At 39.1% G+C, this 17,244-nt stretch overlaps 1 protein-coding gene across 1 annotated transcript in view; it reads left to right on the top strand.

Moving 5' to 3' along the window:
- Positions 1–776: 776 nt before the first annotated feature.
- The window catches only part of LOC121654938 (reticulon-4 receptor-like 1), an 88,417-nt gene continuing 71,949 nt past the window's right edge, over positions 777–17,244 (top strand). Inside the window, exon 1 of the mRNA XM_042009314.1 lies at positions 777–1,097. Within this exon, the coding sequence (XP_041865248.1) occupies positions 1,085–1,097 (13 nt within the window). The 5' untranslated portion in view covers positions 777–1,084. The remainder of the gene's footprint in view (positions 1,098–17,244) is intronic.

Below are 17,244 nucleotides of genomic sequence, written 5' to 3'. Positions count from 1 at the left end.
ATTGCATTGCAAGGTGTTGTACTTGATTATATGCTATTGAAGTGGCTTCACAATTATATTTGAGTAGAGAGAAAGAATCTGGAAGTAAATGAGTGAAAGCAGAAGAAGAAGGACACTAAATGAATTGTAACCGAATAATTTTGTAATAATGTTTATGGACAATTGAAATGAAATTGAATTGAGGGAGATAAAGGAGCGGTGGACAAAACGAGAGCGCAAGACCTGATACAGGAAGGATTTTAATATGAGAGCGGCTCCTATAATTGCTTCATGAACACAGGATTCTTCCTTTTCATGCCAGTAAAGCACAGCCCATTTGAATTCAGTAACGGCGAGAATGCTCTTGCATTCATCAGTCACATTTCGCTTTGGGAGGGGGGACTGAAGCCTCGGAGCTCTCCGGTGTAAGAGACAATAGAGGCACTGACTCACGCGCTGCACATTTTAGACTCCACCTGACCTGCAACTGAGGAACCGACAGGAGGACGATGATGAAGACATAAAGGAACTTTTCATCTGCTTCTGTTTGGTTTTCCAACGCGCTCCGGACACAATCTTCTAAACGCCGGGCTTCAAATCAAGTCAAAATGTATGTTACTTATCCATAAACACCAGATGGCGGTTAGTTGAAATAAAAACTACGAATCATCCAAGTGTGTTGGGACAGGACCGGGTGTTTTTTTGGGTGGGGGTTACTATTAAAACTGTGGACAACTTCTTTTTTTTACACCGGATTTTTTTTTCTGTTTTCATTTATCTATCTATAGCCTACACACACACACACACACACACACACACACACACACACACACACACACACACACATAGGCGTATATATTTCCAAACATGAATTTTGCCCCTTCTTCTACTACTCCTCCACCACCTCGTTCTCATCCTTTCCCACCAATCGCCTTCACTTGAACAGCCACCAAGAGGACAAGACTACAGTCTGCCTGCGAGCGGTTAAACGGAATCAAAACAATCCGGAGAACAGCATCAAGAGGACTGCATCTGGACCTGGACCAGGACCAGGATGCTACTTCAATACAGAGTCTGCTAAACGATCCCGACAGCCGCTGTCAATATGTTCAGGAGAGGTACGACCAAACAGACTTCACTTGTTTTTGTGGCTGATGCCGGCTATTCATTGGTATATATGTGTGTGTGTGTGGGTGTGTGTTCGTGAGTTGGGTGAAGATTCTTTAAGTATTTTTCAGTGATATTTATTTTTTTTAAATTAAGGCTGAACTGAATTGCAGATGCGTCTCGGTGCTGCCCTAACTCGGTCCGCCCTTTTATTCGCTCCAACGGCCGAGACTGTAAAGGAAATTAAATATTTATTCACTTCATGTAAAAATTATTCTTAAAATAGCGAACCGCTGCCGCACTGCAGTTTGTGGAGACTTGCCTGTACGAGGGGTGGCTGGTGCTGTTGCTGCTGCGTGCGCGAATAAATGAAAAGGCAGCGCGTGAGAATGTTCTTTTAAAGAGGGAGAAAAGTTCACAATGGGGCTTTTTTTCCGTCTTCTTTTTTCTTTCGTTCTTTTTTTTTTCTTTAGTTGCAAAACTTTCAACCATTTTGGCATTTGAAGTGCACGCTCGCGTGCGCGCGGTATATTTTGACTTCTGCCTGCAGTAAGTGTCGGGACGGAGATGTTGGTTCTCCCGGCGGCTACGCGCGGGCCCGCGGAGATTAAAACCCGGTGGAAGAGTAGCCCAGAGAACGTGCACGACGCCGGCTGTTTACTATCACGCTACTACGGTGCTGTGTATAAGTTCATATATATATATATATATATATATATATATATATATATATATATATATATATATATATATATATATATATATATATAGGCTATATATATCGCCTATATATTTTTTTTTTTTTTCCAAGTGACCTTGGTTTTTGCATGGGATGACAGGAAAGGCCCAACCCGTCACTTCACCTCTTCCGTCTGTGCACACATCGCTCAAGTATGATAACTCCATACAAACGTCAGACACATCCTAAAATCAACAGTCTGACCTTCTCTGTTAAACACGTCACGTTACTCATGGAAGCATAAAAACAACAGAGACATTTTAATAAGTTATATTTGTGGTGGAGTGGTGACTCATCTGTCAATCCCTCTCAAAAGAAAGAAATGAAAACATATATAGGAGCTCTAGTGAAAGGATGCTTTTGTGACGAGTACATGGCACAGCAGCTGAACCCTGAGAAGAAACACACTCTTCAGTAGAGGCATAAAAGTCTGTTATTTGTTGTTTCAAAACAGAGGAGGGAAACAAGGCGCATCTGCACACATCAGGAGATATTAGCCCACTTGGTTTGCCCGAGTCAGGGCACAAGCTGGGCAATCTCCTCATTAAGGGTGGGATCTAATGGGCTTGACAGAGAGCTGATTAGCGCTGTCATTGTGCATGTCTGTGTGTGTAAATGACAGAGACAGGGACCGCTTGCTGGCTTCAGGGAGACAAGCTTCAATTTGAATCTTCCTTTAATTTCAGATGGATAGCACCCACCCACACGCACACACAGCAAAAATAATGCAGTGGTGAAGGCTGATGCATTGCTTTGTATCTCCTCCCACAAATATGTTGCTGTCAGTCACAATAATAAAATTCAGAGTAATTGTACAGTCAGCCTGAAATACAGTTATCTTCATCTGTCACCTTTCCCCGGCAGTACCTCTTCGCGGTGGGATAAAACAAGAGCTGGAGAGGCAGGAGAAGTGTTTTTTGTGTAATGAAAACTCCCACTATCTTTCTCGTCTTATTCTTCCTCTATCTCTCTCTGCTTGGCCAGCTCCTGCTGCCAGCATCACTCTGTGAGAAGAGAGGCCTGGCAGGCTGATTGGCGACTAGCTTGGCTGGTTTGGGTAGCTGCCGAAGCTTTGTTTCCCAGCTTGTTTGAAGCTGGATTTGTTTCTATCACTTGACTTGGCCTTCATCTCTCAACACTGAAGTTGTCTTTATATTTATCTGCTTTTTCACAGTAATGCACACAGAGATGTTGTGTGAACAAAAACACACCAAACCTTTAAATTAGTGAAAAACTGAACAACACAAAAGCCTTAAAGGTAGACAATCACTTTTGTTTTCAGATCCTTTCACATTATTGATTCATTTTTATCAATTTTGCTATAAAATATCAGAAAAATGAAGCAGAATCATTAGATTCCTCCTATACCCCACAAAGAGTCCAAAGGTCAAAAGTATTTATCATCACTGACCAAGAAACACATCAAACCTTATAAATAGTCTATTCTTGGTCAAGAAATTACTGAAATTTAGTTAATTATTACTAAGTTGAAGGTAGTGTGCAACTTTTTATCTTGTACAAAAGTTTATGAACAATGTTGAATTATTCTTTTACTAATTTCTTTTTTATCTCTAATTTGGACATGTTTTAACTGCCGAAGCCCATATTTATTTTAATTTGCTAAAGGTAATTCCTGTTGAGATTATGACCATTTAACAATTATTCTGGGAAAAACACATCCTTCTAATTTTATTCATCAGATAGCTTGATTCAGTACCAGTCACAAACAAAAACAAGAGCTAATAGTTTTAAAATCTATGGATCAGAAAGGATGTGATTGACATTGTTGCACAGATTTGGACAATTGTAGTTTGAACATTGTAATGGCGGGCTGGAGAAAAACACATTGCCAGGCGAGTGGACTGAACGGATAAATACTTTCTATAAACACTGCTGATTTAACCCATTATTAGGTAAAGCATTGACTAGATAATCTTTGGTGCATTGTTGTTTTAGTATTTGTTAACTATGTTTAAAAAAAGTTTGAATTTTAAATAAAATATGGTTGCTAATGTAGTCACATCTCACAAAGTTGTACCTATGGATGCATGGAAACAGGTCAATGGATGACTGACTTAAAATTCAATCATTGTCAAGTTCTGATGAGCATCTTTTTCTCCATTATGACTAAGCCAATTTATAGAAATTTATTTACACTGACATCTGAGATAATTTCCTGGGGAAGTTTATGTCACGCTGAATCTTCATCTTTGTTTATCACGTCTGTGCATTAGATTTGAATGACAACACTGGCTCTGAGGAGTATAAATGTTGATCCACTTATCCCTTTCACCTCATGCCATATCTTTGCCTTGTGTCTCTCTCTTTATCTTCAGATCTATACGACTCATTAAGGCAGTAACTGCAGAACAATCTGCAGATTTGATGAATAAGCTACAGTACATGGAAGATGGTTGATTGTGGACTGCTTGAGTTATAAATGCCAGTTCCTACACTTCTTTTCATCTCTTCTTATTATCACTTTTGAATCATTTTATCCTGTCTCTTGCTTGCACCACCACTGAAAATGTAACTTTGTTATTACCTTGAGCCATAATATTCTACAAGGAGCATCATCTATGTATTGAAATCTAATGATCAATATGAGTTTATGAGGGTAAAATTATAAGCAATCCAGTCAGGCTGTATCATCAGCCTGACTTCAGGACCAGTAGCTTTCTTGAGATCTAATCCAAATGAGAATTTACTCACACATAAATCTTTTCAGCAGTATCATGGAGTTCTTACTCAAACTGAGCCCAAATGGTTTTAGAAGCCACTGTAGATTAGGAAAAAAATGGACTTTATCCATGTTTTAAAATCACATAGGGAAACATGAAGCTGTGCACCTGATGGCAGTGTGACAAAAGACTAATGTCACATGCTTACTTCCTCCCTCTGTGCTGACAGCTGCAATGGCACACATACATTTTGCCTGCAGGCCATTGTCAAGTCTACAGTCAAACAAGCTGCGCCTGCTCTTTTGCGTTCCTCTGTGTGTGTTTACTAGCATCTATGATCGCCTTGGTGGATGATAATAACATATGGATTTGTGACTAAATGTTTTGGGTCGTGAAGCACCAAATGGCAGAGTAATTGAGTGCTGAGATTGATCCAAATTTGCTACTGCAGTACTGACATCCTGAGGCAGTGGACAGATTTTATAAATCAGGACATAATATAAAGAATAAGGTACTTTGTGTTGAGTCTGGATAAATCATATTAGAAAACCAAATTGTCAAGGGATTTGATGACTGGTGTGGAATTCAAATGATGATCAATTACATCTCTAATGCAACTCACTGTGGAAAAGGGGATGAAACGCATCACCACACACACACACACACACACACACCAGTGCACACAGCGAGCGTCCATGTGACGGCTGTGCATATCAATGACCTTTGCAACTGATCCTCCTGCATCATTTCAAGGTTACTCACAGACTCCTTTTTCTTCTCGCTGCTGTATCATAAGTTCAGAATGCTCTGCCTGCTCAATCCTTTTTTATCATTTAGTTGTGCAACAATTTTCTGTGTTGCATTTATAATCGATACACCATGTGTAAGAAACTAAAATAATTACATGGACTGATGTGTTACAGCTCTGAGCTGCGAAACTGGTGAAGTCTGATAAACAGTGTGGGAAAAAAAACTCTTAATGAGCAGAAACTGCTTGGATGCTAAATAAACAAACAGCAAGTGCTTCAAATTATGCTGTAAAGAGCTTGAAATAGCATTTTACTATAGCCCTGAGTGTTTCATTTCAACCTTCCTGCCAAGATCCCACCTTTTTTTCGTACACAAATTACAGGATGGCCATCTAAACGTCTGAGAATATAAATCTGAAATATAATCTATTACTTTAGGATCAGATTCTGTCATAAATAGATAAATAACAGTGCTGTCCAAACTTCCACATATAATCTGAACAAAGGAAAAAATGTGAATGGTTTTGACACAATTAAGACATTGCTCATTGGACACACTGCACTTTAAAGATAAAAAAAAGTGCTGTTGTCAGTTCTTCTCTTCAGGAAACTTTTAATCTACATTGAATAACTTTATACTTATTGCACAGGGAAATAAAATAAGCACAGTCTCTTGTTGTGTCATCATCCTATTCATTTGACCGATTACATAGAAGCTGCCTTTACAGAAGTCGGAAATGATGGATGCTCCATGTTCAGCATATTCAGGCTATTTCATGGTATAATTGTGTTCTGTTCGAGTCTGTGAATGTATTTCAAGTGGTATCCTTCTTGTCATGAGATGTCATGAGATGTGTTGTGGGGATTGACACACTTCTGAAGCCAAGTGGGCACTGCGGTTTTTGGCTTCATTACTCATTTTCTTACCACTTGATGAAAACAGGATGGAGAAATATGTAATCTGAGGTGCATGCCCTCAGTTGAAGTGACAGGCTGTGCATCCAAGTAGATATATTTACTACTGATCGTGTGATCATGAGATGATGAGGCCACTTACATCGCTGGGAAATACTGCGATTCAAGTCATGATTCTACTAAAATTATATGATGATCTTTTGGACAGATCCTCCACATCTAATAAGAAAAGTAAAGTAAAGGAACATGAAGGAAACCTTGCAATGCTTGACGGTGATACTGTTAAAAAAAAGAAAAAGAAAAAGCTTTTGAAAACCATAGTGACGGTGGAAATAGTTAATTATTCTATTCCCTAATTGGACTCATAATACTAGTCAAATTGCTGCTGCAGTAAAGTGGTTGCTGCTTTGTCTCTAAATATGGTTCGGTAATTTGTGAGTACCATGAGAGCTGGCTGCACTGCCAGTAGGAAAGTCCTGTGTGAATAAAGTGCCCAATCAAATGAGACATCACTCCCTATCAGGAGTCCTGCAAAGGTCTCTGATTGCAGGTTCACTTAGCAACAGCTGGGGTAGGTGGTGTATTTAGTGCATGAAATGTGTGTGACATAGAGAAAGAGGAAGATAATGTGTCTGCATACTTGTTAGGAATCTTTGCTATGAAAGAAATACAAATATGTTTGACCACGTACTACAGCAAGCACGTAGTGCTCATAAAGATTGTGGGATTTTGCATGTGTTTGTGTGTGAGAGCCTTAGGAATCATTAGTGTAAATGTCAGAGCAGGAACACTAGAGAGTGTACTGTAGACCAAGCAGAGGCTGTTGTAGACATGCAGAAAAACAGGACAGATAAAGCCTGAGACAGATGCAGAAATAATTCACAGGTAGGAAACGAGTAATTATTTGGAAACAGATTTCATCTGGAGGATAAAGGAATGCACTCTGTTAAAGAAGAGAGCCGGTAGCTATTGAAGATGGTGGGGCTGATGGGAGCCGATTGTGGGTGTGCGCGCTTCAATTTTCACTTTTCTGGCTCAGGAACTTTGGTATTTTTCTTGTCACGAGAGGGAGAGATGGTTGGATGAAGCAGCCGCTTTCAGCAGCCTCCTCATCTGCTGATTAAAGTGAATGAACCACAGACATCTTTAAACATTTCTCTCTGAGAGTGACATGAGAGCGTGGATTTAAAATTCATGTCTGCACATCAGGTACAGAAAAAGACTGGCTTAGCTTAGCATTAAAGCTGGAAGCAGCTTGGCTCTGTTTAAAGTTTAAAAACACACCTACCAACATCTCTCTCTTACTGAAGAATAGGTTACAGATGGGTAAAGCTGCATGTTTTGACTATAAGAAAGTAACTTGTTTAAAGTTATATCTTTAAAACAGCTCATCCATCTTGATGCTGGTTGCTAGATTAGTTAGTAAATGGTAATTTTCTGAGTCCATGGAGGGAAAACAAGCTAAATCATTACAATAGCAGGTGCTACCATCTTCTGCTCTAAGAAAGAAAGAAAAAAAGAAAGAAAGAAAGAAAGAAAGGAAGAAAACTTTTAGAACTTCTCAAACCCCACAGTCTTTGGTACAAATACATTAGTCTCAAAACAACCGCTGAACCACCCCTTAGTTCATTTCTGAACCCACTTACAAAAATGATAAATTCAAATCCTATGTGTCAAACTCCCTTGCAGGATATACAGTATCTCCTCTCCCCCTCCTCTCCCCTCAAATCTTCTCTCCTCCCATGTCTTCTTCTCTGGAGCTGGTTCGCTCTGTACCTGTTGAATAATTGATAGCTGTTTTGGTTTCCGATAAGGCGTTTGGGGTCCCAGCTCTCAGCAGTATGGGCTTGCTGCAGAACACAGCTCAAACCATCCTTTCACTGCCTCGCTTCTTTTTGTCCTGTTTTTTTTTTTTTTAATATCTCATCTCCTTCTGCTCCATTTGCAAGTTTTTTTGCACCACTCATGTTCTGTGTAACCTGTTTTATTTTTTTTATGTGGCCAACGGCTTCTAGTTTTTATTCCAGGTCAGCTTGACAGGCTTATTTATATGCTTCTTCAGTTTACAATGAATCATGTAAACATAAATAAATGAAGTATTCTGGATATTGCCATGGAAACTGAACTTGTAGATGGGAAAAATAAGTTAATAAGATAAGCTGTTTAATATGCCTGCATAAACCAGCTCCTGCTGCAGCAGCCTCAGCATCGTATATGCAGGATGTTGCACAGGATTCCAGATGTACATTGGTGTTTACAGGGGGTAGATAGAACAAAAGAAACACCTCATATTAAAGTTCCATTTTGAATGGACTGATTCGTCATTGCAGCACAATAAGCTGCATGCAAATTATCAGACTTTGTTAAAGATCTATACACTGTCCAACATTTCTGGGAGTTTCACCTTGTTATTACTAATATCATAATAGGTCTTCACAAGAAAACTGCTGTATTAGTTGTTTATTTATGTGCCTTATGTCAAGTTCCACATTCATGCAAATACAGGTCTCTGTTGAAGCTGCTGGAGTGCCAATGTAATGGGCTCTGGCAAGAAAAAATATGAATTTGGTTAAACTTTTAATAAGATCAGTCCAGCTAGGACTGGCAAACAAGCACAGAACTGGGAGAAGCATATCACAGCAGAGCAACATCTCGAGGAGAAATTGATGACTTTTTCCTCTTTCTTATCAAAAGATTGTATTGGTTTATTTCATTAATAGACCGATTAAACAGTTGGTCAGTTTTCAGGCTGATTATTTGCCAGTTTTAAAGTATAGGCTGATCCGTGTTACTCTCCATGTCATGAATACTCCAATGATGGTGAGACTAGGATGCTGGATGGATAAAACCAGATAGTTTCTTTAGCAGTGTAAGGGTCAAAAACAGGTAATCAGTCAGTATAGCAGTGATGATAGACAAGGGCTTAGCAAAGGCAGAAGGGGGGGAGGGTTGTGTGAGTCTCCAGGAATGACATGAGCAAAGTAAATGAGGGGAAAAAGCCCAGACCAAAATAGAAAAGGGAGTAGGTTAAGGTCATATACTTAAAGAAAATACACAATTAATTAAGGCTAGAAAACTGGAAATCATAAAAAAATATACAATTTAAAAGATGCATATTTTTGTTCAATCTGTTGTCTGAATAAGATCACTTCAGAATTCAAAAAGGCCAACACAGTGATACACAGCCACAATGTTTGTTTTTATATACAGTTCAGTCGACTTCTGTATTGTAGACAATGTAAAATGATGTGTAGGACTTTAGACTCTTCACTGATTTATTAAACTTTGTAGCAGCGCTAACATCTGTTTAAATGAACCTTCTGTTTGGGATGCAGAAGTTTGCCACCATGAGTACTGACTTCATGGTGAAGCTCATACTCAATCCATTCATGCTAAGGAAGTGTTTGTACTTTGGTAACTTTATAGTTAAAAGTCACTTTTCATTTATTATGTATGTTGTTTTGTCTACACCCTGCAACGAACATCAACTGGAGTGCTTGAATATCCGAAAACTTACTAATTTATTAATATTCATGCTCAGAAACTGCCTTTAAACCTTTCCTCTTCATTTGTTCCCTTGGCCTCTGAGGCTCTCTGCTCTTTTCCTGTCTCATCTTTTCTTATTAATCAGTGAAGTTCAGTGTTAGGTGTCTATTGGCAAATACCCAGCATGTGGCGAATTGAGGGAGATGGGTTAAAGAGGGAGAAGAGTTCATCAAGCCCTGGACAACAAGTCAATTCCTCCTGATTTACCACATCAATCTTCATCTGTCCCACAGAGTTCCAGCAAACTTGCGTGTGTTTGTGTCCTCACATATAGATTAGCTCAAAACAGACTTACCCAGAAGCTTTCCTTATTCACATTTTCTGTCTGTCTCTGTGCTGCAGTACAGATAGACAGGACCAGCAGGAGTAGCAGGTCTTACATAACAGCATCACTGCATTAACAAGCCCATCTGCCTCTGACTGGTGCCCACACTCACACTTTGAGTGCTGTTTAAATGACACGCCCTTAAAACACTTTCACAAACACCATCAAGACCATCTCAACAAGCATTTTAAGTATGTGACCAGGTGAAATCCCCTAAAGCTCTTTGATATGAGCATATTTTCAGTCCTCAGGGAGAGACCAGTTTCTATGACCATCATTTAAACAAAACATCAACACACCTGCAGTATTGTTGCAAATTTAAACTTGCAGTTACAGCAGAAAACTGTAGTCATTTGGCTGATTTATAGAAAATTTGTTAATTAAATACTTTAAGTCCAATAAAAAGCAAAAGTGACAAATGACGTGTCATTCTTCGTGGCATTTTCCATTTGTCACTCTGGCCCTTCCACATATTCACCTGTGCCTTTTTGTGGAGTCAACCTTTCCACTGAACTCCATGACTTTCAACACACATCTTCCCAAACTCACAAATGCCAGAGCCTGCTCATGGGTTCAACAAAGTTCACCCTAATCACTTTTTACAAGCTCCAAATCTGACCCCCCCTCCCCCCCAATCCCCCGGCTAAAGACAAAAATGACTTCTATGCCTAAGCTCACCCCCACAAACACGCTGACGCATGAAATGGCTGGAATTAGAAGAAGTACTTTGTGGATGTCTTTGTTTGACGCGTGCTTCAGAGTGACAAGAGGAAGTAGAAGATTGAGTGATGTGAGAGAACAGGAGAATGTGTGATAAAGCGTTATTTGCTTGCTGCCACAGCTTGTTTGTGTCTTCACTCTGTGTCTCATTATAACACTGAGGCATGGTGTTCGTGCATGTGCAATCATAAGTGCGTGTGTGCAGAACACTTAGGCTTACATAATGATCAGATGCTCAGTGGGATATTGTACAAAGAAATCTCAGGATGTCCTTTTATTGGTCTGACTGAGGGACACAATTAGAAAGTAATTAGAGGCAAACTGGACAGGGCTGGGTCAAATATATATATGTAGTCAAATAAATTGATTTCAAGTGGTAAATTGCTGCACAAACTTACAGTCATTTAGCTTTAAATTTGGAATAAAATGCATTAAGTGAAGTACTACATGCATTGTACAATCAAATTGCAAGAGATGTGTTCTGCAGGAATGTTTCAACGGATTAGATTCAGAGTACTAGATCAACTATTCAACTTTCAGCTTGGTGTTCTGCAAATTAGGAATGATTTATAAATGATGGGTACTGGCTGTAATGATCCATAGTGAATATTCCTTTTATGCAGCGACCTTTGTTTGTATGTCTGTAATTGCTCAAATGGTGGATTGTGGTTTGGAATTAACACCTCATTTATAGCATGTTTACAGTTGCTTAGTGCATCTGCTGTTGATTTATGGAGAAATTATTAGAAGCTGATATGATAAGAATGGATCAGAATCTTTAGCTGCTCCATGTGCTGAGAGAGAAAACACTAAATATAGGGAGCTTTACATAAAAGTGTCAAGATGTTATAGCTGTTGTTGATAGAGCTGATATATAAGTGTGCAGCTGTCCTGTGTAAGTAGTTATTATGGGGGACTTGTCCCTGCAGCATCCAGTGTTTTCTGGACTCGACTCACATACTATAAAAAAAAAAAAAAAAAAAAAAAAGGTGGTGATGCTTGGCAGGAAGGATTGCAGGCATAAATTGTCACAAACTTCTCCAAGTTTTAACAAACACAGGGCCCGTTAATGACTTTGTTTTCAGAGATGTAACTTGTGAAAAATCTAGCAACCATTTAAACAAATTTAAATTAAAGTATCTTTTTAAAAGATGAGCCCTTTCAGTAAGTGCCAATGCTATACCTGACTCCCTGGTAATGCCCTAATTTCTTGTCTTTGCTCACTCACACTGTTCTAACAGCATTGCCTCGAAGTGTTTTTGCAAATTGTTTGCTGCCGCTGCATCAAAGCAACATGGTTGCATTTTAGTGTTCTCCCTAATCCTCCATTAACTGTGCTGTTTTTGGGCTTTCTGAGATAACAAAATAGACCACTGTCAAAGATATGTGGGTATACCTTTGGTCATGGTATCAGAGTGACTTTCCATCATGCACTGTGAGAACAACCAATATGACAGATTTATATGTTACAATTTTGACTATCAATTTTAGGATGACCAATTTGCAGAATGTCTGCTGCTGTTTCCCACATCCACAAACCAGCTAAGAGCTGGTAATAGAGTACAATCATGACATTGCACTTTTTCACCTCTTTATTTATTTAATTTTTAGATACTTTACTGTACTATTGTACTGAATATTAAAAGTGATTGTTGCAGAGTAGGAACACATTGTGGTAAGCTGTTAAAAATAAACGGTAAAGTATTGCTGAATGAGCTTGCCAATTATTTTCTACGTCATCATGGTGGTATGTCTTGTGTATAATAGGTACTAAAACCATAAAGTGACGCTTTACCCCATGTTTTCAGCAGATTTCTGAATAAGTGCCAGAATGTGATGATCTACGAGTGAGAACAGGTTACCTTGGTGCTGCTGTGGAAAAACGGAAATGTAACCAAAGAGTTAACGAACACGAAATGTGTCTGATTCCAGCAGAGAAGAAAATCTTGGTACATTGTGTGAGCAGAGGCTGTGTTTGTCCTGAGTTGGCTGGATGTGTGTTGCAGCTCATTACTGCATTAAATGGGACATAACATGGAAAAGCTCTTTGCTGTAGCCCTCAGTTTAGATGGTGCTAACATCTATATTAGGCACAGAGTTTCACATTTCACCGATTAGCTTTTCAGCTGCACCACTGAACCTAACAAAGACTAATTCAGCATCCATCTTGCATCCTGTCTCTTCTCTAAGCGCTCTCCAGCTAGTAAAGGTAGTCTAATGTTGACTCTTGTCTTATATAATGCTCTGTCACTTTCTCTTTTCCTCACTTCCTCTGATAATGTCCTTTTACCTTTCTTTGTCATGGTGCCAATACAACCAATGTGTTGATATCCAGAAGCTGGCATGTGAAGCAATGCTGTAAAGCAAATTTGAGCTATCAACTGATGGCCTGGGCTGGAACATATAACTGTGAAGTATGGTTTCTCAGCCTCAGGATGCTTCAGGATAACAAGGGCTCCAGGAATGGACAGAATTAATGTTAGTGTACCATCAAAACAAATCACAAGCTTGGACTTTTAAGGTTGGAAAATAAACTTAGATTACTTTAAAAAGCATCACTGTTTATAATCATTGGGTCTGTCACCAGCTAAGTCAGAGAGAGAAACCAAAGCATATATTATAAAGGTCCAACACAAGCACAATCAATATTTACTGGCAACTAGTTTGAGCTTGAGCTGTAGATGACACAGCTAGTTTTACTGCATTTGAGGCAAAGAGCAAAAAACGGACAGCTTGTGACAGATGAGAATGAGCATTGGATAGAAAGATAAAAATATTGTGTAGACTGTTGATGGATGTCAGCACAATCAATGTTGATGCTGTGGGTCTGCTAGAGGATGACTGCTACAACACAGAGACCATGAAACACATCAGTGGTGGCATGAAGAAAGGCTGAGCACATCCACGTTGCTTCCTCTGCGCTCCTTCTCTCCTCTAACCAGGGCTGTCTTAATCTTCTTAAGCTGTCAACATGACCCACAACTAATGATGCACCAATGCACAGAGAGAAGGAAAGCTCCTGCCAAGTACACACCAGCTTGTGAAAAACAGCAAGTTTAGCTCAGCTCACCAAGCTCATAACTGAGTTGTAGCTTTAATTACTGCTTTCAGAAAGGCACAAACCCCAGTTGTTTCTGTTCAGGCATGAGTTGGTTCAACTCATAAGGTAGAATGTGTGGCCTCCTTATGAACCACAGCAGACCTGGAAAAATAATTTTTTCAGACCCTTTTCTCCAGATGTGCAGTTTAACAGATGGTGTCACTAATCAAATAGATAATGTCAGCCAACGCACACAGTAAGTGACATCCATGTGGTGATGCAGGACTGAATTAATAAAAGGTGTGTGTGTGCAGAGGATGTATGAAGCAAAGGTTGTAACACGGTGTGGATGTGTGAAAGAGAATGGACAGGAAAATGAGATAGAGGAGGAGAGGGGGTTGGCAGGAACAGAAACAAGCGTGATCTTCACAGGGCAGAAGTTTCACACCTTGGCTTGCACCTGTTATTTAGCGAAATAATGACCCTGTAGATTATAGCAACACAGCAGATACCTAACTAATAATACTACAAGTCCCCAAAAACCTGTATGACCTGTGTTGCTGTTGTGATTTCTACAGCGCTACTGCCCCAGTAAGGATCTGGCAGCTACACGGCTGCACAGCTGTCATGAAGATGGGCTGCCTGCCCAACTACACCAGCTGTGCCAGCCCAACCATCACTTAATCACCCAGGGAGGGAAGGAGGAAAGCAGGGAGGGGAGAATGGACGATGGAGTGAGAGATAAAAAAAAAGAAACAGCTAATGTTGAAGGTGAGGAGTCAAACCAAAAAAAGAAAGGAAACTGCAGAAAGCAGAGAGGAACAATGTTTGAGGGAGAGGGTGATGAGGTGGAGAGGAAAGAGAACAGAGATGCAGATGCAGATGTGAGGGAAGGGGTGATGGATTCAAGGAATGGATGTGTGGTTAAAAAAAAGAAAACAAAGAGGTATGTGAGGAAATGTCTAGACAGATGAAGGTGGGGTGAAAGGTGAGCAGCACAAAGATTGATGGTGGTGAGACTGATAGCATGACAAGAAGAAGGGTGAGGAAGAGATTTTTTAAAAATAAATTAAGAGCTGAGGTGAAAAAAAGGCCCATGCTGTAGGATGATTAAAAGTATGAAAGGAACATTGTGAAAAAGATAGACTGGAAAGGAGAAGAAGAAGATTTCAAGCATGTTACAGGTCGATTTCTCAGCTGGTCAAATCAATACAGCTGCAATCAGTCTTGTAATAGCAAGAGGAGCATGCAACCATACAAATAGAGGGGCACTATATTTAGCAGCCAAAATCTAACAAACTTTCAACATCTGGACTGCTTTGATACAAACTCTCAACCTTGAGATCTGAGAAGTGTATCTTAAGCTGAGGATGAATCCGCTCAAACTTTTTTTAGAATGTTAACATATTTATTTGTCTTTCTGTCAATGACCCACCAGAATCATGAAAAATGCTAACCTCTTTCTCATGCATGCTTCTTCAGTTGCAAGGCATTTTAGGGTTCTCTCACTTAGACTGCTTGTTTCATTTCAGCTTCATCTCTCCTACTGCTGGCCTCATGTTTATCTTCTTTAAAGCAGAATTCTAAGTTGAATGAGTGACTGCAAACTCTTTCTGAGCCAGCAAAGCAATCCTAAACCTTTCACCACCAAGTTTCACAGCTGGTGCCTTTGTCTTTCGCTGTGACCAAACTGCTCTGTTATTAGACCTGTAATGTTTAAATAGACCCTGAAAAATATTATTCCAAATACGATGTGTGCTTACATGCATCACACATTTGAATAGAATAAATAATTTTTCATGAGGAAAATTGACGGACTTTCCAGAAACAGAAGTAGAGGAAGAAATGGTGATTTTCCATATAAACAAACACTGCTGTGTGTGTTCATATTTTTTGCTGTCTTACTAATTTCAGTCGATCTTTGATTTTGTTGCACACTACACCTTAAAATTTTTTTACTGAGTACAGTACAAGTTATAAAGTGCAGGATTATGTTATGGCTTGTATTGCATTGTATTACGCTAATCAGTGGCTGATTTTGCATGGATGCTGATCCAATCAATTAGCCTTATCCACCAATCAGAATATTGATTATCTGGATCAGAATCTTCAGACTGGTATGTTTACATAAAGTAGTTTTACTCAGATGAAGCTTTTCATCCTAATACAAGCCTATGTAACTTGCCTACATGCCCATGTAAACATGGCTATTGATTTATGTGTGTAGAGCACATTATTACAAAAGATTTTGTCTTTGTGTTCATTGATTAAATATAGATTTTGACTATTGGGTTTTTTCCAAACCTTTTGGCTTGCATATTTTTTGTGTAAGTTTTTCTCCTGTAGGTTCTGCATTTTATTACTACATCTACAGGAGTTAGTCACAGATCCTGAAATATTTCCAGGATGCTTCTTTTTTATCTTTAACAATCAGTTCAATACAAATTGTCAGTCAACATTAACACCACTGATTTTCTGGACAGTGAAAAGATTTATATAAAATTATTTTTAGATTCCTTTTAATCACTTACCAGGCTCAGAGGCCTCCATGACCTTTTTTTCCAAGGGCCTCACAGAGCTCTTTAAATCTTGGCAGGATAACACAGCAAACAGAACACTGGACTTAAAAGGTTTAAATGAAAAAGGTTCCACCTAATGTGAAAAATGGAAACATGTGAAGGTGAATTTTTTTCATTATCATTACAACTTAATCTGTTTATAGGCACTAACTCAAATATATATGTTTGCTTGGCTAGTTACACAAAAGAGAAAGAAAAAATGATGTTGTAAGAGCTTACTTAGCACTTCATGACAATATCAAATTATCTATCATACTCCTCTAATGCCTTTCTCTCCCTGTCCCTTCTCTTTGAATATGTGTGACTAACACCATGTCAGCCACATACTCTCAGAACAAATCATCCATCCTCAGGGCAGATTTGTGCTGTACGGCTCAGGATTTAGGGCAAGAAGACGAGTGCATTTGTCTATATAGTTAAGGCAGGTTGTGCTTTATCTTCACACTTCCTGACAATGAATCTGCACTGAAAGAAGAATCATTGAGACATAAATATTAAACTAGACTATTCACACAAACATAGTTTATTGACAGGATAAATCTGTCCCATCGTTTAAATTTAATGTTTCACTTAAGCCTGATCAGTCAGTGGATATTAAACTCCACACATGTAGTCCTGGAAAACTCTGGGATTGAATTGTACTGAACTGAATCAATCACAGTTGAATTCACTGATTTAGTTTGAAATTTGAGTGGATGTGGACAACTCCAATGTGCTGTAGTGCTGTAGTCCAATTTGCACAGGAGGCTATAGTGTATGTAAAAATTTCTATCTTCTACTTGTAATTGAAGTTGAAATAACAACAAAGCAATTTTATTATCGCGCAGAAACTAGAAGGCTAATCATTGTTTGATTCACCACTAT

Source organism: Melanotaenia boesemani, chromosome 15, assembly GCF_017639745.1.
Source record: "Melanotaenia boesemani isolate fMelBoe1 chromosome 15, fMelBoe1.pri, whole genome shotgun sequence".
Taxonomy (NCBI): domain Eukaryota; kingdom Metazoa; phylum Chordata; class Actinopteri; order Atheriniformes; family Melanotaeniidae; genus Melanotaenia; species Melanotaenia boesemani.
The sequence above is the reverse complement of the archived record's forward strand: the minus strand, read 5'-3'. Positions and strand labels throughout refer to the sequence as shown.